Below are 23660 nucleotides of genomic sequence, written 5' to 3'. Positions count from 1 at the left end.
CTTGTTTGTTGCTGGACTTTACTTGTATTAACTGAAGCTACTTAACCATTATGTGTAGAGAGGCCACATCTGACTCTGGAGGACTGGTCTTGATTTGCAACACAACCATGCTACAGAAGCTGTTAGTCTAGGTAAAACTTTAGATCTGGCTAATAGGCTTGCTCTCCTAAGCAAATTCTTTTTTTTTATTGCAACAGAGAGGACTGGGTCATTGTTTATTTGCCCTTGAGACCTTTTCATTCATTCTACTCTCTGCCCTGGGAAGGCATTCCAATGTAGACCACATCACGGAGGCTCTGTGCTCTCTGGTTTCAAGGTGGAGTTTGACAAAGAGAAGTGTTGTCAGAGTCTGGGAAAGTAAGTTGAGTCAGAGATTAGAGTGTTGACTTCCTCCATTTCCCTTTGCTCTTTCTGCTGGGCCATGGTTTGATGGTATTCATAGTGGGACAGTATTTACCCTCTGCCTACAGCTCTAGTTCTAGATATGCTTCAGTAACACTGGTTCCTCCATGCTTCTCTAGGCCCTAGAATAATATCTTTGCCCTTTTACTAGTATACAATTGTTTCATTTGCCTGTTTGATTCCCTTGACCCTGTATGCACTTCAGTCAATAGTCCTTAATGTTAAATCATCCCCACAAAAACTTGAGAGCTGGCTAAACGAACCCTTCTGTTTGCTAACTGGTGCTAATACCTAAATTCCTTGTTGGAACTCCTAGATGACCCATCTGTCCAATCCTATATCATATGTACCCAGCTACCTATTCAGTCTCTAGTTAACTATAGCTACTACTCTTATCCTTGGCCTCTGTCCTCTCTCTGCCCACCCCATGCACCAAAGTTAATCAGGCTAGAATAAAGAAGCATTCCAAACTTCTATCCAAAATGTCACTGTGAAGGCTAGTGTGAGTCAACAACTTTATGGAAATTAGTGTCACCTAGGCAGTGGGCCCATGGACATGTCTATGGTAGAAATCTGATTTTGTTAACTAAGGTGGGAAGGACCTTAAGGTGGGGGTCTTGGTTCTGTGTAAGTGGAGAGAAGGGGCAGGGGGAGCTTGGCAGAAATCTGTGGTCATCACTCTGCTTTTGACTGTATATGTGATATGACTAGCTGTTTGAAGTACCTTCTGCCTTGATTTCCTCTATAATCCAGAATAACCCCCTTCTAACTGAATCTGCTTTCATCACAAAATTTTGTTACAATAACAGGAGAATGTGAGACACCGTATCAGTTAACAATGATATAGACATTTAAAATCTACTCAGCTCAATCAGCCAAGAGGACCTTTTAAAAATTACAATGCTCTTACACGGAAGAAATCATGCAGAAAAACATTCAACTCACGATATAAACATCTAGATTCTGAATGGTGGAAATACTGATAACCTCCTGAGAGATACTCACATCATCTCTGGAAGTTAGTAAAAGCCAGCTAACTGGCCATCTCCTATACCAGAGTTAGTAAGCAGTTTTCTGACCTTGGGAATCCACCCAGACCCTATTCCCATACAGATGATCAGCCTGCCATTCCTTGACTTTAATCTCATCATTCCAAACTCAGGGCTAGGACAAAGCCCCATTTTATAAACAATAGGAGGACCTAACATTAAAGCCCTCACTGCTGTTCCAAGTGCCCATGTATATCAACTTAATCCCCACAACAACCTTAATGAAAGAAATACTTTTTACAACGTTTTTTTTTTGAAATGGAAAAAGTTTGAGAAACTTGTACTAGTCATTCAGTTGACAGTGGAAAAAATGATTTGAACTCAAGTCTATGGTGCTGCATTTTATATACTATCTGGATTTATATACTATTGGCAATTTATATACTATTTATATACTATCTTTAGGTCCTGGGCTCAGGCAACAGAGATGATAGATGATAACATTGTGGAGGTGTAACTACTGAACATTTTTGGCCTTCCCATACAGGGTGGTGATTCTTCTGTGTGTGAAGAAATCAGCTTAATGATTTGGGAACAACATTCAAACAGGAGAAAACAAGAAATGTAGGAAGAAGAAGAGAAAAGAGGAGAGGGGAGAAAATATGTTGTTCCATATGTAACTAAAATAGTAATTTTCTATGAAACTTTTGTTCCATTATAATGTGCATACTGAGTTGTGGAAAAATGTTTTTCTTACTGTGTATTGTAGCACAAATGGTGATTAAATTTTATTCAAGCTCAACAGTCATTAGGAAAATAAAAATTAAAGTAACAAGATACCACATTTTCAGAAGCAAGAAATTATAGGAACAATTTGAATGCCTCTCAACAGGGAAATGACAGGCTAAATTGTTTGTTACATAACCACACTATACCTATTCAAGAATGACTTAGGTCTATGCATATTGAACTGGAAAAATTCTCCATAATGAAGTAGGAAAAGCAGATAAATAAATGCATATAGTATGACCACATTTCTGAATCAACAATACTGAAATGCTTAACACTTAATTGGGTGGTGGACTAAAAGGAGGAAGGGAGAAAAGAGAAACAGAAAGCAAGGAAAAGAACAAGAAAAGTTGTCAATCAGTAAGGACATACATCATTCAGAGCTTGTTAGGAAAAAGAGTATAACCAGAATAAGTGGTAAATAATTTAAAACAGTGAGCACCTTGTCCTTCAGTATCTAAAGTAGATAGGTTATAGTATAACTCACCCATAACATAAAAATTCATGCATGCTCAAGTCCTTACATAGAATGGCACTATACTTATGTGGAAACTACATACATCCTTCCACACACTTTTAATAATACAAAATAATTTATATGTATGAGTGTTTTGCCTATGTGAATGCATGTAAGTGTGCCACATACAGGCTTGGTACCCAAAGTGGTCATCAGAGAACTGGAATTAAAGATGGTTATGGACCAATGGGTAGGTGCTGAGAACTAAACCTGGGTCTTCTGCAAGAGCCACACGTACTCATAACTGTTGAGTCATCTCTCCAGTCCCATTCCATACACTTTAAATCACTTCTAGATACCTTATACCTAACCAAATGTATATATTATGAAAAAACAGTTGCATTACATTTAGGAACAATGACACGGAAAAATTATCTGCAAATATTCAGGGTAGACACAATAGCCTTGCCCTTAAAATGGCCTGTAACTTTATTTTTTTTTCTAAATCTATTTTTAATTATGGTTCTTAAACACTTTAAGCTCCCTTCTAGCCCATCACCAGAGGTATTGGGAAAGAAAGGATACAGGGGAAGTGGCCCTGTTTAAAAATGGTTCTTTGGAAAGGAACCCAATTGTGTTGTATGAAAATCACAAACACTTCACAGATATACCAGCAGTCCAGTTTGGTAGAGTCAGGATAGCAAACATGAATCAGCAGTGGTGGCATGACCTAGCCTCAGCCTTGACGTGAGTGACCAGGAGGTACCAAGGCCAACAGGAAGGCTGGGAAAAGTTCTCAGCTATGCCTCTCTCAATGAAGCAAAGATCAGAAAAGATTCGAGACCAACAAACATTGTACAGCTAGCTCTATAAGCAAGTCAAGCTCAACCTCCAGTCACTGTGTGTTGAGCCCTTTCTATATTTCCTCGAATCATCATGTATCCTCCATGGGTCTTGCCTTAGCAAATGTCTTGCCTCAGCACATGCATCTGTCTCAACTGATATCACTCTGCCAGTCAGCCCAAGTCTGCAAAAGTGGCAAGAAACTATAGCACACCACCAGAAGTTTTTTTAGTGTATTTCTCTCTATGGAGTCTTGACAAATAGAGCTCAACTATGCAATCTAAGGTGAGCCAATACATGTATGTTGTTAGCAAAGAATCCTTTATCACATGTCCTTTTATGTAATTGCTTTAGCAGAACACCCTCTCTCCTGTTTCTGCTTCACAAGTCTGCCTTGGTCTTTCACCTGTGTCCACTTCAGGAAAACACTCCTTCATGTGTTTGTCCCCGCAAAATACCATCCAACATAACTGACTTTCCAAAGAACACTTAGGTTTCCACTTCAGACCTGACCATGCTGTTCTTGTCCTTATAATTTGTCAATGGTATATCTTACAATTCTAAATGTAGTTAGAATGCTTGTCTAGCAAAGGTCTAGCTTTCTCAGCCGTGAATTTGATCTTCAGTACTGCAAAATGTAGCAAATAATAGAAAAAGAATTATGGAGCCAGGTGTATGACTATAATGCTAGTACAAAGCACAAAGACCAGAAGTTCAAGGCTATTCTCAGCTACTTATTGAACTTAGTGCATGGCAACCTGTTTTATTTTTTTAAAGTAATGATTGCATTGGAAATGCTAATTGCCACTGTTTGTTTATTGTATACTTATATCAAATTCCCAGACTATATTGCATAAATGTGTGTAATTAAAATAAATTTTAAAACCAGAAATAAAAATAGATATTTGTTAGTGGCTTCCAGTTATTCCAGAATAATATTCAAAGCTCACCTACCCTTAAAGTCATCTTCAACCTAATTCTTCTCCAGTCTTCCCAGTAAGCTTTTACTCCAGCCACAGGAGTTTCTCCAGGGCCATGCTGGGACATGTCCCAGCCCACTCCTTCAGAAATGCCTTTGCATATCACCACACCATGTTACTATCCTACATTACTAACTTATTATTCATCTCTGAAATGTCAAATGAGACCTCCTTAAGATGATGTGTTATTCCTTGTTCTGACTTAGAAATAGGTACTTTCATTCCACAGCATCCTATTCATGCTATATCTAGTCAAACTCCAAACATGAGTGTACTGATTTCACATTAGCAATACACTCCTTCAAAAAGAGTGATGATATTATCTTCAAATGCCAGACCAAAGCAGAGAATATGCTGAGAGTGCTTCATTTATCAGAAGCTTGTTGATGTTATAGCTACAAGTGGATGAGGTTTGAAATTTAATTCACCTGACATCGTTTAGATGAGCAAGTGTATTGAACAGCCAGATTTCTACCCCAACTCTATTGGCCAATACTGTCCCTCAACCAACTATAAGTTCTAAGGTTTCCCTTAATACTCCTAAGAAGCTATATGCTTGAGAGGCCTATTGCCAGAGGCACTAGGCAAGCTCAGGCCAGAATCAGCTGGTCAGCAGAAACAGAATAAATGCTTATATTCTGGGATTACCAGCTACATGACAATCGCTTTATCAAGAGAAGTTCTCAAAAAAAAAATTTCTGGAGCATGCTAAAATACAAATAAACTACTACTGTAGGATTGTGAAAGGCAGCCTGACTTCTGGCTGAGCTAGGTTTGGAACCCCAGTGACCCAGCAGCTGACTCCACAGGGTCCCCTGCAAGGGACAGTAGGCATTTGCCATGTTCCCAGGCTCCAGGCTCCTGAGAGGAGGCTGTAGCCCTCCATAGATTTGTGTCCTTTAGTGGTGCCTGGGTGCATAAGAGCTTGAGAACCAGATGAGCTAGCTCCGGCTCCCCACGGGACCTCAGACTGTGCTTCCACACCCCCCAGAGCAAGGTCCTACAGCTTCACATAGCCCAACGCCTGCCTGGCAGCGTGGGAAGAGCACAGTCAAACCTCCAGCGTCTCTGTTTTCCCCCCCCGAGTGGCCCTAGCCCCGAGGCGAGACAGACATGGAACATACATCATCCCAACAACTAGTCAGGGATCCACACATTAACCCAACATACTACCTGGCCACCCTCTCCTTAAAGACAATTAAAGATAATCTTAGAGAATACAGATAAATCCACGATGCTAAAGGTCCCCAGCTGATCACATGAACTTTGTTTTTCCTAACCAAGCATTTTTTTCTATTTAATTTTTCTCTTCAGATTGGCTCCAGTGTAAAATGTGAATCCCATACTCTATTGTTTCATACAGGGTAAACCTGCACACAAAGCCATAGATATACTAAGGGTTACTGACATAGATATCATTTGAGATTTGCTATTCTAGATTATAATCATATTACCAAAATCCCTTGATAAGATGTTTATATCTATATATAAGTGCAACCTATTATCCCATTTTCTATATAATTGGATGTAACTGGGGCTAAAAATTATTCAGCTGTAAGAGAAAAGCCTGTTCTTTTAGAGCTTATGTTTGTTCAGCATGGAAAGTGAATTAGCCTTCAACAGAAATACCCAGAAAATGCTCTTTCCAAGAACAATGATGTTGCTAGTACATTCCACTGGAAAATAATTTACAGATATATGATCTTAAAAATATAACGGAGGCATCTATAGTTCATTTCGAAAATAAGCATAAAATTTACCTCTTTAAGGTATGGCGGGGCTTGCAAATCAGGTGTTGGGTTCATTCTCCAGTTCAGGAGGGAGAAAAATATCTCATAATTTATTTGTTGGTCTTTGTCTTCAAACCTGAAAGCATATAATTTGATTCAGTCTACAGAATACAGGACCACAATGACAGCTTAACTTTTACCTTATCATGCATATAACTTTTAACATATTATCATGCATGCTTCAGTAGCTAATGTTATCAACATTCACTATTAGCTGATTATCTACTTCTAATCCACCCAGAATATATATTCTTTGAGAACAGGGATCTCACCTAATTTTCCAGTGGTAGTAGTTGGCAGAAGTTCAATAAACATTTGATGTAGTTTCCAAATTTTGGTAGCTAAGACCACCACTACATTTTGTTAAGAATATTTGAAAGGCTTTTTATTTTAGTGGTTGATACATGTTAAGAAAATGAAGCTCTCTTGTAGTTCTTAAATTGCATACCGTTTAAATATTTAAGTCTAACTTTTTACTACTGCTATCTTTTTAAGAAAAGTAAAAGGTATCTTTTCCACTTGTTATGTAGCCATTGAAAGGGGTTATTTAGGTCCATGTTAGAGGTAACAGAAATATGTTCTTGACATAGAGTGTAAAGAAGGTTATAAAATAGTATGTACAGTTTTTAAATTTTTTTGTTTTTATTATTTTTACTTATACATGTATGTGTGTTGTGTGAGTCTACGTGTGAGTATATGAACGTAAGTTCAGTGTCCATGGAGCCCATAAGAGGGCATTAGACGTCCTGAAGCTGAAGTTGCTTGGAGTTGTGGCCTGCGTGATATGGGTATTAGAAAGCAAATGTAGTTGCAAGAGTTCTACACACACACTTTTAATCAGGCAGCCATCTCTCTAGTTCCATACACACAGTTCTTATTCTGCTTTAGGTTTATATTTATATAAAAAGCAATAGAGACAATGGTAACAATATACTTATATAATAAGAAAACCATCTCTAGAAAGTCAAATGATGATTTTTGTCTTATTGTGACTAGTCTTATTGTGACTAATCTGTATCATCTGAATTGATTTCGATTTATAATCAGAAAAACACGGCAGTTTTCACTGAAAACAAAGGATAACGAATTATTATCATGCACCATAAAAGTTAGGTCAAAACTAATGAATCTTAAATTATGGGTACTGTTTTAAATTCATCTTCAACTTTACATAACAGAATTTTGATCACTAAGATAATAATTTCAACGTAATTGTTGTAATGACTCAAAGAGTGCCTAACTTCTTCTTAATATACCTCAAGATACTTTTCCTTTTAAGGCAAATTATTATTTATTGATCTCATTATACCAATATTTAAGGAAATAATAAAGTTATGAAAAAGATATCATTCCAAGCATACTGCTCAAGGATTCGACTGTTAAAATAACATGTATACAAGTAATTAAAAGGTCTTTTTCTTTTCTTTTCAAAGTGAAAACAATAGCTCATATTTACAAATTCATAAAAGAAATCACAGCACCCAAAATGTTACAAGCTGAAGTAATGGAGATTCACCCATCTAAATAGAGTAAAATAAACAGAGTAAGTAAAACACAGGAAAGGGAATTCTGCAATTCTTTGTGTACATTTTCTTTGGCCAAGAATTCTGGAATACAACTCCAACATGCTGCCCCCTACCACTGTTTATCCTTTGGGTTTTGGCTCACTCATCATTTCAACTCTTTTAAAGGACATCTATGTTTATGAGCATATTTACAGTCAAAATGTGGGACCAGTATGTCTTTTATTTGTGTATGTTTCTGGGGAACTACTAAAACTCAACTAAAGATGTTTGGTGAGACGTGTTCCATTACAGAGAATCTTGAAGAAAACATTTCTTAATAGTCTGAGTGGGACCTGAGGTCAGAGAAGAAGACCATATGGAATCTTTTGACTTTTCTTCTAAGAAAAATCTAGGAGCTACTGGATTGTTTTCTTATAAGACCTGCAACATTTTAGATGGTCAGGTCCCTTCGAAATACCTACACTGAGACTTAAGCACCAATGTGATGGTAATAGGAGGTGAGGTGTAGGGCAAAGCCTTTCTGAAACCAGTTCACAAGAGTATGTTACAGTAGCACAGTTTTGTAACTTCAGCACCCAGAAGGTAGATAAAGGTAATAAAGTGAATGATGAGTTTGAGGCAAGCTTGGGCTCTATAGTAACAGCCTGTCACAAACTACCAGAAATAAATAAGAATATAGAATAGAAGCAAAAAGACTGCAGAGAACTTCCTTTCTGCCATGTGTGGACACAGCATGAAGGAGCCATTCAAGAAACAAGTGAGGATTCTCAACCAGAGAGTCAATAGGTTGGCACTTTATTTTTTAGTTTCTCACCTGCCAGAATTCTTAAAAAGCAGTTTTAATCTACAGCATATTCTTGTAGCAGTCTATCAAGACTAAAATAAATCCTAATATATTTTTTAAAGCTATTCAAACAATCTGCTATGAGTAGAATACTGGGGTCACCACAGAAGTGGCAGGGGGTAGTTAGTAATCTCTCTCAAGTAGTCCAGACAGAAATGAAGGTGGTTTAGACAAAAGTGCAATAGTGAAGAAGTGTGCATTCTGGATGTCACTTGAATGTAGGCTTCCTAAAAGACTATATACAGATGAGCATGAGTGTGTGCGCGCACACACATACACACACAGATAGAGAGAGAGAGGAAGAGAGAAACATGTATATATATATATATATATATATATATATATATATATATATGGCATGTATACAAATATACAATAGTGGTGGTGGACATATGTTTGAAAATGACTCGAAGGCTTCTGATTGAGCAACTAACCAGACAGGGTTGCATGAGTGAAGCAAGACCCAGCCGTTAGTTTTAGATATGATAAAAAAAAAAACAACCAAAAAACCTTTTAAAACGTATGTGCATGTGTATATATATGTCTGCCTGTGTAGGTGTGTAACAGTGGAGGCCAAAAGAAGGGATCAGATGCTCTGGAACTGGAGTTACAAGGAGGTGGGAGCTCTCTATGAGTGTTGGAAAACAAACTAAGGTCTTCTAGAACTGATGCAAGTACTCTTAATTACTAAGCCATTTCTTGGGCTAGATATGTTATTTTTAAAAGAGAAGTAAAAAATATAAGCAATGAGTCTAAACTTCAAGGCGGATTCCTTTGAAGATTTAAGATATGGTAGTCAAATATAGATATTTTAAAAACACGTGCTATTTTAAAAGACTGGGAAACTAGCTCTAATCACCAGTGAAATAAGTGTTTCTATTTGTTCTTACAGAAGACAATGTAATTGTCAGGAAATTTCCTACACCATGATTTCCAGAGGGCATTCATTCAATCTTAGAATTGAGAATTGTTGTATTTCACTAATATGGTAACCAGTCAATATACTTCCCAACTAGATCGAGGGTCACATCCAACTTCATTCCTCACACATGCAATCTACTGAGCAGTCTGTGAGTTACAACTACCCAGCATATTATAAATCTACCTCACTTCCCCATTTCTTTCACTAACCCCTAATCTTAAAACACTTTCCCACTCAGGATTAGAGCAACAGTTTCCGACCTTGAGCTTATTTCTTCTGTCTACTCTTATAACAGTCTACCCTCCATCAGAGAACTCATTCTAAAATATAGAGCCATTCACTTAACACCTTGCTTGAAATCCTCCAGTGGCCTCCCACTGCATTTAGAATACTATCTGAGATCTTTAGCACAGTATAAAGGAGCTGACTTAATTTGGCCCCTGCTGACATCTTTGACCACAAACATCACCTGAAAGCTCCCTGTCTGGTCTTTCAGGTCTGCTGGCCTTCTGTGCCTTCTGCTCCTTTTGTCCATGGAAACTCAGTTCAAATAACTGTTTCCCTTAGGACGGTCTTTTCCCAAAGTGCATCTTAGCTGAAGCCCTTTGCCTGAATTTGATTTGTGTTAGAATTCAGAAAAATTTCTACAAGTTACTATGGGAAGACCTATTAGATTTTATCTTTGATATCTGCTCATGTTTCCTAGTTATCTCCTAACTGCACCCCACTTTCCTGCCCACCTCATGATATGTAAGATTCAATGAATCTAATCGTTTATCTATTTAAAAAGATATCTGTGAGACATACTTTTGAATCAAATGATAAGAAAGGACAAAACTGTTGATACATGTGTATGTATCTTAGATATGTATAAAAATTGTAATGAAATGAAAAACTTTATTTTTCCCAAGTTCCAAAGCCAGGCTTAACCACAATTAGTTAATGTGGTAAGATACTCCAAGGTTTCCTTTCTAGTTCCTCTCAGAAAACCTTTATGTATATGAGAATACCCCAAAAGGGGTCCAGGGGGCGGTGGTTGAACAAATAATCTTTCAATTTAAAGAGATAAGACTGGCTGCAGCTTCTGGGAAGAATATTTTGTTCTTGGAAAGTAGTTAATCAGAATGGATCAACACTAATTTTTCTGTCTCTTTTATACCAAGTCTCACCTTTTACCTATAAAGAAAAACACAGGAATACAAAAGGAATATACAAAATGGCAAAGACAGCTGGGGAGTATGGAGCACAACAATGGAAAAGGGATTTCAAATGTGCTGCAAAATGAAAAGCAGATCCAGGATTAACATCAGATTTGGCAGAGCAGAAGAATAAAAGCTGAAGCACTATGTGACCAAGAAGGGGAGCCCAGATACTCAGTATCCCACAGACGTCTCCAGACATTCAGGGAATAAACTATGCATTAGTCAAGCAGAAATAAAGCCTGACACTGAAACCAAGGATTGGTTGAAGGCACAAGTAGTGAAACCTCTAAGTATCTTTCCCTGTGTAGTAGTGGGGAAAGGTTTTAGCTTCAGAGAAATTAAAGAAGCCAAAGAAGGGAGGTGGAGCATATGGAGGCAGAGGAGAACATTACATCCTGAATTTAAGAATGATCATCTCCCAATGCAAGGGTAAACCTAGGTCCCCTACACATTTGTAGCAAATGTGAATCTTGGCATTCGTGTAGGTCCCCTAACAAGTGAAGCAGGGGCTGTCTTGATCTGTTTCCTGCGATTGGATCCTCTTCCCCTTACCTGGACTGTATGGTTAGGCCTCAGTGGGAGAGGATGTGCCTAGACCTACTAGGACTAGATGTCCCAGGATGGGGAAGTACCCAAGGGGAGTCTCCCCCTCAAAGAAGGGGAAGAAGTAATGGGGAGAAAGATTTATAAGGATGGGACTGGGAGGAGGACTGTGATTGGGATGTAAAGTAAATGAAAAAATAAATTATTAGAAAATGTAACACAATATTAAAAATAAAATGAAACAACAAAAAAAGAATGACCTGCTCCCTTCCTAACCCCTTCCCACTTCTAGAATATCAATGACCATGTTTAGGCTCTCCTTCCCTCTCTCAATCCATCCTTCCTCTTACTGCAGCAAAACACACACACACACACACACACACACACACACACACACAAGATTTTTCTCACAATACTATGGATGGTTCTGAAGAAATCTCCAGATTCCTATTTCTGGGTACTCCCTATTGAAGACGGAGTGATAGGATCTAGTTTGTGCAACGAAGCTCACTGTCGATAAGACATTTCCTGTCCCCACTAAGCATCTAACATTAAGGACAGAAATCAAATGGACAACAAGGGAAAAGAAAGAAACTAGAAAAATAAAAACTGGTTGGGAAGCAGATAGCAAGGAAATAAGGAAATACATTGTGTTCCTGAAAAGAACACAGAAGACTACAAGAAAGGAGCATATGACCTAAACATGTTCTTGGCATTAAAAATATGGTAGGAATAAGATGACTCCATCGAAAAGTTATAATATAAAATGAAGAAATCCCTTAATTAAAAAAAATCACAATTAAAATGAGAAACCTGAGGGGACAAAATATCCAAACTTGATAGACTGAAATTTATCACAGGAGGAATAGAGAAAAGTATTAGTAGAAAACTTATCAGCAACAAATAGAAGTGTTTCCAAGCTAGAAGATCCCAAAAGGTAGAAAACATACTACATGTACACCTACGAAGTTCCACCATAAACTTCCAGAACACTAGGAATAAAGAAACTATCTTTAGAGCACACAGAAATAAAAATAATAATAGAATCACAATTATGCTAACTTCTCAGTCATCATCAAAATAGTAGGTTAGTAAGTATTATGGACGAATTTGATAAATCAAAATACATAAAAATACATAAAATACATAAAACACATAGTGGTATGTGCATGCTACTCTATTAATTGCAGAAATAGTTAGAAGGGTTTACCATGGCTGATTATAACTGTTTTTTTTTTTTAAGCCCCACTGATGATTACGTTACATTGACTCTAAGCATGTATCATTTTTATACAAATAAAAATTTAAAGGGCATTAAAAACAGATGAAGTGACATCTTCTCCCAGTAGTAAATGTAGGAGTAAGTCTTAAAAAGTCAGGGACACTTCTAGTTGGGATCCTGTCCCCTTGGAATTAGTCTTTCTGTGTTCTTTCCTGCTCCTAAATTCTGAGTATAGCTTCTTCTTTGGACCACTGATGTGGTGAGTTTTTTTCATGCCATCATTTGTTATTATAGTATATATTTCCATTCAATATCTATCATGTTTTGATATAAGAATGTAAGGGGAAATCTAGAGATGAGGCCCTTTTGGCATTAAAACCAGGACAGTTTTGAGGAGAAAGGAAACAGTTCCAAAATGAAGAAAGGTTTGAATATCAGGGGAGTGAGGCCAAGCAGGTTACTCACAACTGAAAAGCTGCCCCAAAAGTTATTGATTTTGTCACTCATCATGGAGGCCTCTTTGTCTGATGACTAATGGAACCACTTGCCAAGTCTCAAACATCCTTTCAAAGGGTTTTGGAAAAGCCTATGGATCTCATAGAAAATAGATTACATTTTACAATTGCATCTGTCTTTTGATCCAAAACATGGTCCAGATTCTCCACCTGAGTTTTCTACTTCACTCCTCACCAAAGGACATTTGGTTTTGCTAAAACTGTGATCTATAGTCAAAGGATGGAGATTTGCCACTCAGGAAGAAACTCATTTGAAAAGGGCTTTGAAGCCAATTCCAAAGAAGAACTTTCTATGGCAACATTGTTGAAATCAGTGCATAGCCTTCCAGGGTGACTGCCCTAAAGGGCAAGGCTAATTCTGGCTTTTAAGTGTTTCTATGCTTGTTAAAAAGTCAGCCTCCTTACATTCAAGTGCCAGCTCACACTGCTAAAGTGTTTTCCTAAAGCCTCCATAAATTCTTCTTTCCCTTTGATGCTCTAGCAATCCACCATTTCCTTCCCTACACAAACTAAGAGACATGTTTGTGGAGGAAGGGGGAGGGAAGGCAGTCTCTCTTGTTCCTCTCTACAAAATAAGAACCCTCAAACATGCCTCCCAGGCCTTGCTAGGTGGGAGTTCTTAGAAGCGAGTCTAATGGGATGTTTGCCTGATGCTCATGCTCCCTCTCCCAAGAACGATGAATAGTTTGAAAACTGCATAAGCCAGCCACCTCCTCGCCACAGGGAATAATGTGCCGCTTTATGTTCACCCTCCACAGAGGGGAAGGGTTAGTGGGCTCTGTATTTCACCAAAGATGTACCTGCCCCTTCTTCTGCTATACTGGCTACCTCACTGCTTAGAAAATGGTCCAGAAGAGAGGGGAAGGCAGTGAAGCCCCACTTTGACTCTTAATCGCACTTGGTTTGTGTCCCTTACTGCAGAATCCAGGAAGTGTGCTCTGAAATACCTGGGGGAACTCTGTGATGCTAGACACACAAGAAAGGAGAAGCTCTGGGCCACTGCGGTGGATGCAATTGACAAGATAAGCATTACTTGGGCTGACAGTAAGAAATTGGCTATTTCTAAGTAGCTCCATCTCTAAATGGAAATTTTAGAGGTGCCTGGTAAGGTAGGTAATGGCTGCCAAATATGGACTATACAGATAGTCAATTCTCTGTTGATTGACTCTACGTGGTGTGGGATTCGCTTAGATTTTTTTCAAGTCACCCTGCATTCAAATCTACAGAGAGGCCCTGGGTGGGTATGCATATTTAACAAAGTGGGGATAAAGGTAAGGAGTGAAGGGGACAGAGGGAAGGGAGCAGTAGAAGAAACAGGAAGAGAGAACATGCGCTCCTTTACGATGCCCTCAAGAGTACAGCGAACATTGTGAGACAATAGCCACATGGCTCAATGCTTGCCTGTCAGCCCCACTGGCAGGTATTGCTGGGGAAAATTGCCTGAGACTGAGCCCTGCCTCTAAGAGGGGGCAGGGCTGGGCAAAGCATAATGAGATGATTTTTAAAGCCTTGTTAACTTTTTCCATTTTAACTGATCTTTCTGGATGAGGCACCAGCTCTCTTGGGAGGCCAGTTCTAAGGCATTCCATGGGACCCAAAGCCAGCCATAAAAGACTAGCTTGTGGCAGAGCTGCTGAGAGAAGACTGCAGTTGAATTCTCCATCTAGTTTCAGAAGGTCAAAATTAGAGAAGGCCATCTTCTTTACTCTCTAGTTCTACGAGGAACACAAGATGAAATGACCTAAGATTTCCCTCCATCTTTTGAGGTTTAAGAAGCAAAATATCTTGCTCAAAGTACTTAAAGACATTCGCATCTAAACGTAGATTCATGGAGGTTGAATAAATAAAGACCACATAGCTAGTGAGCAGCTGAGTTGGGTTTTAGAGTTAGGTATGGCGGATTCAAGACACATACAATGTTCCAGCAAAGAACAAGTCTCCAAGGCTTCAAACATGAAGGGGTCAGAGTCCTATCTCTAGGAGCTTGAGTAGAAGCAAGGCTTTAGTATCATACTGAAGTTACAACGCTGTTTAAAATTCACCTTGGCATTGAACACCCTTTTTCAGTGACTTTCCTCATATCTCAAAGCTTGCAATTATGAAATGATGAATAAGGCCCATCATCAATTAAAATACAGCTTTTAACATGCTCTTCACCAAGTGTTCTTGGGTTCGTAACACTATGTCAATACAAACTGTCACTACTGTTTGTTATTAATGGGTACTAGCCACCACTACATAGACCGGAAGTCTAATACTCTGCATTAGTGAAATGAACTTAGGTAGTGATAAAGATGAATTCATACCAGCTCTTATAACACAAACTGCTGGGGCCTGAATCAACTGCCAATGAGAAGACTGTGAAGTCCACACTGCATCTTTAGTTGTACTAATAAGCAAAACACCTAGCTGAGTTCTAAGGACAAAGGAAATGAAACAAAAGAGAAATCTTGCCACCAAACACAGGGGTAGGGTAAATGCCTAGGTAGCTGTCATTAGGTAAAAGAAAGAACCCTATCCTGTAGCCACTGTGCTTTTCATTTTGTGATCTGAATTCACATATCTCAGCAGCTACCCAGCCTCACTATAAGGCAGGTAATCGTCTCCAACCCTGGGCACAGTGTGTGCATGGAGCAAAAACAACAAGCTCCATGCCTGCCTCCCATGGGAGACTGCAGACGTCAAAGGGGGTTCTGGTTTAACATGCCATGAGGAAGGCTATGCAGACAAGAGACTCTCGTCAAGGCTCTGTAAAGCCTTGTGCAGTCTGTGGGGAACAATAAGAATGCAGAATCTAAATGTAAGCTGCAGGCTGATGGGCCCATTAGGAATTAGGGCAGTCTTTGAAAGGAATCTGCGGAGATGACGCAAAACACCAAGCATGTGACCCAAATCATGGCAGGGCACATTGGATGGAGAGGGGAATGGGAATGAGCCATTTTCTAATCTGATTAGTCTGAAGTTTCCCCTGAGTATGAAGAAGGGTCACTGCACAATTAGAAGCAAAGTTAGACTGAACATGGGCTGTTCAGCAGCAGAGAGGAATGACCTCCTCAGCTAAGCCAGCCTTGGAGGCAGAGATTGAGACAGATTTCAAAACAAGTTGCAGAAGAGTCTTTTTGAATTTAATGTCAAATCATAAAGGCAAAGACAAAATAGTCTGCTGAGAGAATGGGAGGATGATGGGTTGGTGGCCTTAGCATTGTGTATGAACTCTGGGTCCTGCAGGGCCAGGCTCCCACATCACTGGACTCGCTAGCAGAACCCATCCTCAAACTCATCAAGAGGTAATCTAATAAAGATCTGCAGCTTCCTGACTAGGAGACAGTTTAATGTATGAAAGGCATCCAGATCCAACTATCACCAAACAGGGCTCCCAGCATAATAGATACAGGCTCCTTCCAGTTCAGTTTTGAGGTTCACCTTATGAACTGTGACCTCTGGCTTAGCTTTGCTCCTAGTTTTCAGCCAAGAGACAGTACCAAGTGCTGTGTCATGTACCTCAGTGAGTCTTCAGAGCTTACAGGATGGAAATACTAGGATGTAAATTGATAATCCATTTTAGGGAAGGGATTTGAGATTTGGACAGGTCAAAACGCTTATATAAGATTGCACAGCCAGAAGTGGTTCAAAGAACTCAAGAGACAACATGAAATGCCCAGACTGGTAAGATTGGGCAGGCAGTTTGTTCCTTGTTCACAGGTGGTAAATAAAAAATGTTAGAAGTAGGTATTCACATGTGAATAGACCAAGAGTCAAGTCAACACTCTTTATTGCTATTTAAGGAACAAAAGAAAACATACAGAATTTTAAGAATTCTTCGGGAAAAAAAAAATCACTGCAATCACCAGCTAAGCATATATGAGAGCTCCATGTTTGTGCTGCTATTTCCTACTGAAGAAACAGCCAGAGAAAACAAAAAAAAAAGTTGGAAGCTAGAGGATATATGTACAAATAAATGTTAGATGACCCATTTCTCTGGATTATGGGTAAGAAACTGGAAACCTTGGGAACATGATGACTATAGAGAATTTGAGACTCCTGGTTGTCTACTTTAGTTTGGCTACTTTATACCAGGATGACCTACTTCCCCTCAACACTGCTACTAGCAAATAAAAGGGAATACATCTAAACAAGATAGCAATCAAAAAAAGAAAAAAGAAGAATACATGGTGGTGATTCTCTAGAGAATTCCTCTAGGTCAGTTAATTGAACACATACATCTACCTAAATTGGGTTCCTCTAGTTTCCTCTCCTGATACCTTAGATGCCAGTTCCCCAGCATAGGAGATTATTTTTATCTTCCCTTTACTTACACGTTTTATCTCATATAAAGACTCTTCAGTACACCTGTTTGAGAACATACTTCAACAAAAAGGTCTGAGCCAAGGACAGAATAACTGATCTTTCTATACACAACAAAGAAATAGCACAGACATGTAAAAAGGGCAACACACGGACATTTTTGCTTCTAGAATGTCCTTAGCTGCTGTGTATAAAAACAGAAATAGAACTGCAGAGATTGGTAGAAGATCAATAGTGAACCCCTGCACCTGGCAGGAAGATATGTGGGTCAGAATGAGAGTGGTGATAATGGAAAAGAATGAGTCTGTGAAGGCAGGGAACGAAGACGGAATTGTCAAAGCATCCTAATATGCTGGTTATGTGTAGACAATGATTCAAAAGTCTCAGAAACAAGGGGCAAGAACTGGAAAGTTCAATGGTCAGGTTATAGATTTTCTTCTAGAATATTGTAACCTTGGGAAAAATACCATTTTTCTCTAAACTTCAACATCTCATGTACAAATAGAGTGGTAATAGTTCTGTCTACTGTAAGTTGTTTTCAAAAGGTAATGAAATACTGCATCTAAAGCAATGATCATATCTGTCACAAAGGAAAAAAATGTCAGAATGATCAAGATATATTAGTCAGAGATCAAGAGACCTTGGACTAATGGCATAGGAAGCATAAATGATATAAATATGACAGTATGGTGACAGTGCCTTTCATGGCAACATCATCTGTTCTTTGCCTGGCTCTAGAGAATGAGGCAAAGGAGACAAGCCAATGTTCATAATCCTAGGTCTTTGTTCTACATGTCTTTAGACACCAGTAACTATTGCTTTTAAAAGCCTGACCTAAATTTTATGGTGATATCATAACAAATAAAGGGATACATTTCATTTTGCCACAGGAACCCATGTGTATGTACACATTAATGTCCAAAAGATGAAATAATAATTCCCAACAGTCATTCATTTTAAGAATTAAAGTCATGGCTAAGTTTTGCTTCATAATACTTATACAGAAGTAGGCTATCAATAATATGATCAAAACAATCAAGGGCAAAGGTCAAAAATAATTAAATATAGTCCCCCCAAATAAAAACATTAAGTTCAGTCTCCTTCAAAAGGGGATCTTCACTTACCTGGACAGTAAGCAATCTAGAAAGTCATCACTCAAAGGTAGCCTGAAAGACTTGCACATTCTTCTGATGTCTTTGGTGGGTAATACACCTTTTCTGTATTCAAAGAAATTAAATGTGCTTTTAAGAATTGTATGTCATGTTAATAAGAATTACGTGCTATAGGGAAAATATAAATGAGATATATTCTAAAATGTAAATATCAAAACTAGCATTAGACTTGAAAGAAAAGAAAAACAGTCATATTGCATTTCATCAGTGGTTTCCACTTTGGAATTAACCAGACTATTCTCAAAAAAGCCTTTCAAGATTCAGACTTCAACCCTTGGTTAGGTACAGTATATTAAAGCTGTAGCCATGAGTGGTGCTCTAATTAATTGATCTGCATTTCTGACCACCAGTCAAATTGATTCTGATATTTGAAAATATTTCCTAATTAGATAGTCATTAAGAGCCTCCAACACAAGTATAATATGACTTGGGGATATTTTTCTGGACTTTTCCTTGGACCCAAACCTAACTGGGGCCTTCACTTGAATTTTCTCAGAATCAAGTCATGCTCTCTACAGAAGACCCAAAGGTTACTTCACACAGAATAATTTTTCCAGTGCTTTCAGTCAACCAGTGTTCTCTTATGAACACACAAAATTAGAAGCCAAAAGAAAATAAAATGAGTTCTTTTTTTTTTGCAATAAAGATGTTGAGATCTAGAATCCAAACATATATCAAGCTGTGTATAAAAAAGTAATCTGGAGCTCAAGAGATGGCTCAGTGGTTAAAAATGCTTGCTGTTTCCCCAGAGGCTCCCAGAACCCATGTTGGTGACTCAAAACCACCTGTAACTCCAGCTCCAGGGGATCCAGAACCCTCTTGTGACCTCCACAGTGCTACAGTGATATGCATAAAGTAACAATATCAAAAACACACAAATAAAAACAAAAACTTTTGTAAATGAAAAGTTTTTTAAAGACCTAGCAAAACTGAACAGATATGAACAGTGCATTAGAAGTAGATCCCACAGAGCTTCATTATTTTGTAAAAGGAAATAGTGGCCCCCCAAATCCATAGAAAGTTTATTTGCAAGGTCTCTGCCCTATGTATTATAAAAGACACAGTTTATAAATCCTAGTTAGTAGCAAAATAAGAGAACAATGACAGCTCACCATTACATCCTGTAACATCTTTGATTACTCTATTTTAGTCAAAAGCACCTTAGAAACAAAAGAAAATGAAAGAGGGCAACAAATCTATTCATTTTAAAGATAGAAGATCTCCTCTATCTGTCCTGTCTCCTATGATTTAAGATAGTTTTGCTATCTTAAGATAGTTCAGTATAATGAAATATGTCAGTTTTATCTTTGCCCTCTTTCATAAAGATACATAAATTTATTTACTACTTAAGTTCACATAAACTTAAGTGATTTATTAGACTCAATAAAAACAAAACTTACTTTTCTCTGTCTTCATACACACAGTGATAAACGAACATGTCAAAGTTTTCAAACATATTTTTCTTGAACTTTTCATGGGCCTGTGCAATTAAGTATGTTAAGTCTGGATCTATAATGTCCGGGACACGGTAGTGGCGTGCAATAGTTATGAGCTCCTGGTCTATAAGCTTCCCCATAGTGATGCTCATCAGGATATCTCTACAAATAAAGTAGAAGGAACAACATTCACAAAAAAGACATAGAAGAATATTTTCTGTTAATCATGTTGAAATTCCATTTTATAAAACTTTTACTATGTCTCAGGGAAACATTTTTTTGTTATTTTGAATTTTTCCTTCCTTTTTCAGCACTAAGAATTGAATCCAGGCCTCTGACATGAGAAATAAACCTTTTAACATTGGGCTATAACCTTCGTCCTTTTATTATTGTTATCATTATTATCCTTTTGAGATAGAGGTTCTCCCAGTTTACTTAGGCTAGCCTTGAATTCACTCTATATTCAAGGCAGGCCTTGAATTTGAGATCCTCCTGCCTCAGCTCCCAATTAGGTCAGATTACAGACATGTGCTATCAGGCCCAGCAACTATTTTCTTTGCCTTAATTCATATCTTAATTTAGGAGCATGAAAATGACACCAATGCTATCATGGAAAATAATAAGCATCATACTATATAAATAAAATATTTTGTTCACTTTGAGAATAATCTGCAATGAGGATGTTAGTTGTTTTAATACCTGTCACTAACTATATAACTTGGTTCAATGTCTTGTCATCTTCCTTATAAGAAATATTAACTGACTTGGCTTTCTGTTTTCCCAGGGCACTGGATTTGTAAGTCAATAAACTAGAAGGATATTTTGAAGATGGGAAAAGTTAACATTTCTTTTGCCAAAATTAAAAAAAAAAAAAAAAAAAAAAAAAAATACACTCTGGCAATGAGAAAAAACTTAGAAGAATCATGTACGAGTTCAGCTGTCTGACTCTTTAAAAGACAAATGGCACTGAGATTATTTAACTGTGCTAAAGAAGCAAGACAACAATAAGAACATACTACCAATGATGAGGATGCAAAGCCTCCTCATCATCTGTCGGTACTGTTTTCGATACATCATCTGTAGGAAAGCTATAAATTGTGCAGCCTACACTAGGAAGAGCTAAATTAAAATCATTAAACTGAAAAATGTCATGGGGGTTACATGAATAAACTTCCACAAGAAAACTGACTTACTGGAAATAATTCAGTCCTCAAGAGTCCCAAGTAAACACAGGAAAAAGAGATTTCATTTGTTCTTCTATTATAGTTGGATCTTTCAGATTAATAGCCTTTAGTTCTTTTGGATATTTCTGGTCATTATCATTATCAATTAAGGATCTCAGAAAGCTATGTATGGTGGAACACTTAGAAGGGTTGGGGAGGCTGAGGCAGGAGAATTCCTAGGAGTTCAAGGCCAACCTGAGCTACATAGAGAAATCCTATATCACACATATACATAGAGGAAAGAGGTTGGGGAATATGAATGAGAAAATATAAATGAATGAATGAATGAATGAATGCAAGGTTATCCTAATCATGAATTTCCTGTTCTGGAATCCTTCATTTTACATACAGCTCAGGCTATTGAGCTCTTTCTGCTTAGTTTTGTATTTTTAATGGAGGCCCAAATCAATACATAGAATACCTCATATTCAGTAATTCAGGACAAATCAATCAGTACTATTAACAAGGAATATTCTTTGTGGGAAACCCTATGAAAGGTACATTGCCACATGAATTTCTCAAACTCTATACTGCACTTAGGGTCGCTAAGCATCAGATGATCTCTCAGGGCCATAAGCTAGCAGGACCAAATAAAAGAAGTAACAGCAATAACAACTTCCACTGTTTGCTGAAGAATTGTATAATGGTTTATATATACTCAGCCCAGGGAGTGGCACTTTAATAGTGTGGCCCTGTTGAAGTAGGTGTGCCACTGTGGGGGTGGGCTATAAGACTCTCATCCTAGCTGCCTGGAAGTCAGTATTCTGCTAGCAGCCTTCAGATGAAGATATAGAACTCTCAGCTCCTCCTCTACCATGTCTGCCTGGATACTGCCATGATCCTGCCTTGAAGATAATGAATGGACCCTCTAAACCTGTAACCCAGCCCAATTAAATGTTGTACTTTATAAGAGTTGCCTTGGTCATGGTGTCTGTTCACAGCAGTAAAACCCTAACTAAGTCAAGGAGCAATATACCAGGTCCTGTGCTAGAGACGCATTTGGCACAGATTGTCTCCCCAGACCTAAGAGGTTGATACTATTTTTCATATTTTACAGATGTGAATATGTGAAGTAATCTGCTCAGTTTTCTAAGAGCTAGAATGGGAACCTAAGTATCTGGCCTCAAGAACTATGTCCCTGTGTATTACTCTATGTACTCTTCTGCCAGAACATGATACAGACCGATAGAAGAGAGGCTTAGAAAAAAAAAAGAAAAAACTTCCTTAAAGAACAAGAGATTTGAACTGAACTGTATGTGCTTGCAGAGCTAGGAATCAGAGCTAGTTCCTTGCACATGTTAGGCAAGAACTCTATTAATGATCTCCAGCCTTAAGATGAGTTTGTATGGACCACTTTTTTCTTTGTAGTCCATGCTATTATTTGATTATCTCCCCCCAAATTCATGTGTTGAAACTTAAATCTCCAAATAAATGCTGCTGTTTTTAGGAGAGGGAGTTAGGGTTAGGTAATCTCATGAGGATGGGCTACCCAGAAGGTGTTAGTGGCTTCATAAAAGGAAGAACAGAGCCCTGAGCTAATATACTTCCTCTGCCATGCTATGTGATACCATCTGTCATGTTATGGTGCAAACAAAGAAAGACCCTTATCACATAGCAGCATCCCAGTCTTAGTCTCCCAGTCTCCAAAACTCCCAGATAAATATGCTTCTTTGTAAACCACTAAGTCTTAGGTAGTTTGTTATAGAAACAGAAAATTACAATAAGACATCTTATTAACTTCTTTTTTGAGAACTGAACTTAGTCAACACAATTTTAGAAACTCTGAGTCACTAAGTATCCATGACAAAGGACTAACTGAACATCGGAGAGTGTTTGCAAGAAGAGACCTGGATCATTAACTGCACTTGAAATGAAATAAGCACTCATGAAGGTGCATAAAAGGAGACAGCATTAATATTGTGCCTCTTGGTATCAACGAAACTCATAGTGCTGCTGCTCTATGGGTAAGCATAGTGTGATCCCAATAAAACTCCATATATAAGTGGCTATATAGCATGGGAAAAAACCAACAATCACGGGACATATTTGTGTAAAACATCAAGGGCATTATCTCTGATTGCTTCCTTTTTATAAAATATATTTTTACTTTTTCTGGGTCTCTGCAATAGGAAAATACTCCTTTCACTCTGGAAAATAGAACATAGCATGAAGAGGAGTAAGTGGTATACCCCTACAACAGAAAGGAAGGTCTAAAGGAAGGAAGAAGGGATGGAAGACAGGAAGAGAGAGAGGGAAGGAGTTAAGAGAAAAGAACAAAGAAGGGAAGGGAGGAAGGAAGGAAGAAAGGGAGGAGAGAAAAAAGGCATGCACAGCAGTAGCTAGAAACTTTCAATACATTTCTAACTAAACTTATTATAGCACCTCCAGATCATAAAAGTTTATTTTCCTTTTTATTACATAAACTGAAATTATCCTGGCTTCACTGCAGCTCAAATTTATATCTGTTGGGTTCCTTGTATGCTTGTTTTAAATAGCTCAG

General features: G+C 38.1%; 1 protein-coding gene across 1 annotated transcript in view; it reads right to left on the bottom strand.

Annotated features, from left to right (window-relative positions):
• The window catches only part of Efhc2 (EF-hand domain containing 2), a 173111-nt gene that overhangs the window by 9079 nt on the left and 140372 nt on the right, over window positions 1–23660 (bottom strand). The window contains exons 12-14 of the mRNA XM_034485609.2: window positions 19902–20099; window positions 18454–18546; window positions 6221–6326 (exon numbers count right to left, since the gene is read on the bottom strand). Of these exons, the coding sequence (XP_034341500.1) occupies window positions 6221–6326; window positions 18454–18546; window positions 19902–20099 (397 nt within the window). The remainder of the gene's footprint in view (window positions 1–6220; window positions 6327–18453; window positions 18547–19901; window positions 20100–23660) is intronic.

Source organism: Arvicanthis niloticus, chromosome X (genome assembly GCF_011762505.2).
Source record: "Arvicanthis niloticus isolate mArvNil1 chromosome X, mArvNil1.pat.X, whole genome shotgun sequence".
In the NCBI taxonomy this organism is placed as follows: domain Eukaryota; kingdom Metazoa; phylum Chordata; class Mammalia; order Rodentia; family Muridae; genus Arvicanthis; species Arvicanthis niloticus.
The sequence above is the reverse complement of the archived record's forward strand: the minus strand, read 5'-3'. Positions and strand labels throughout refer to the sequence as shown.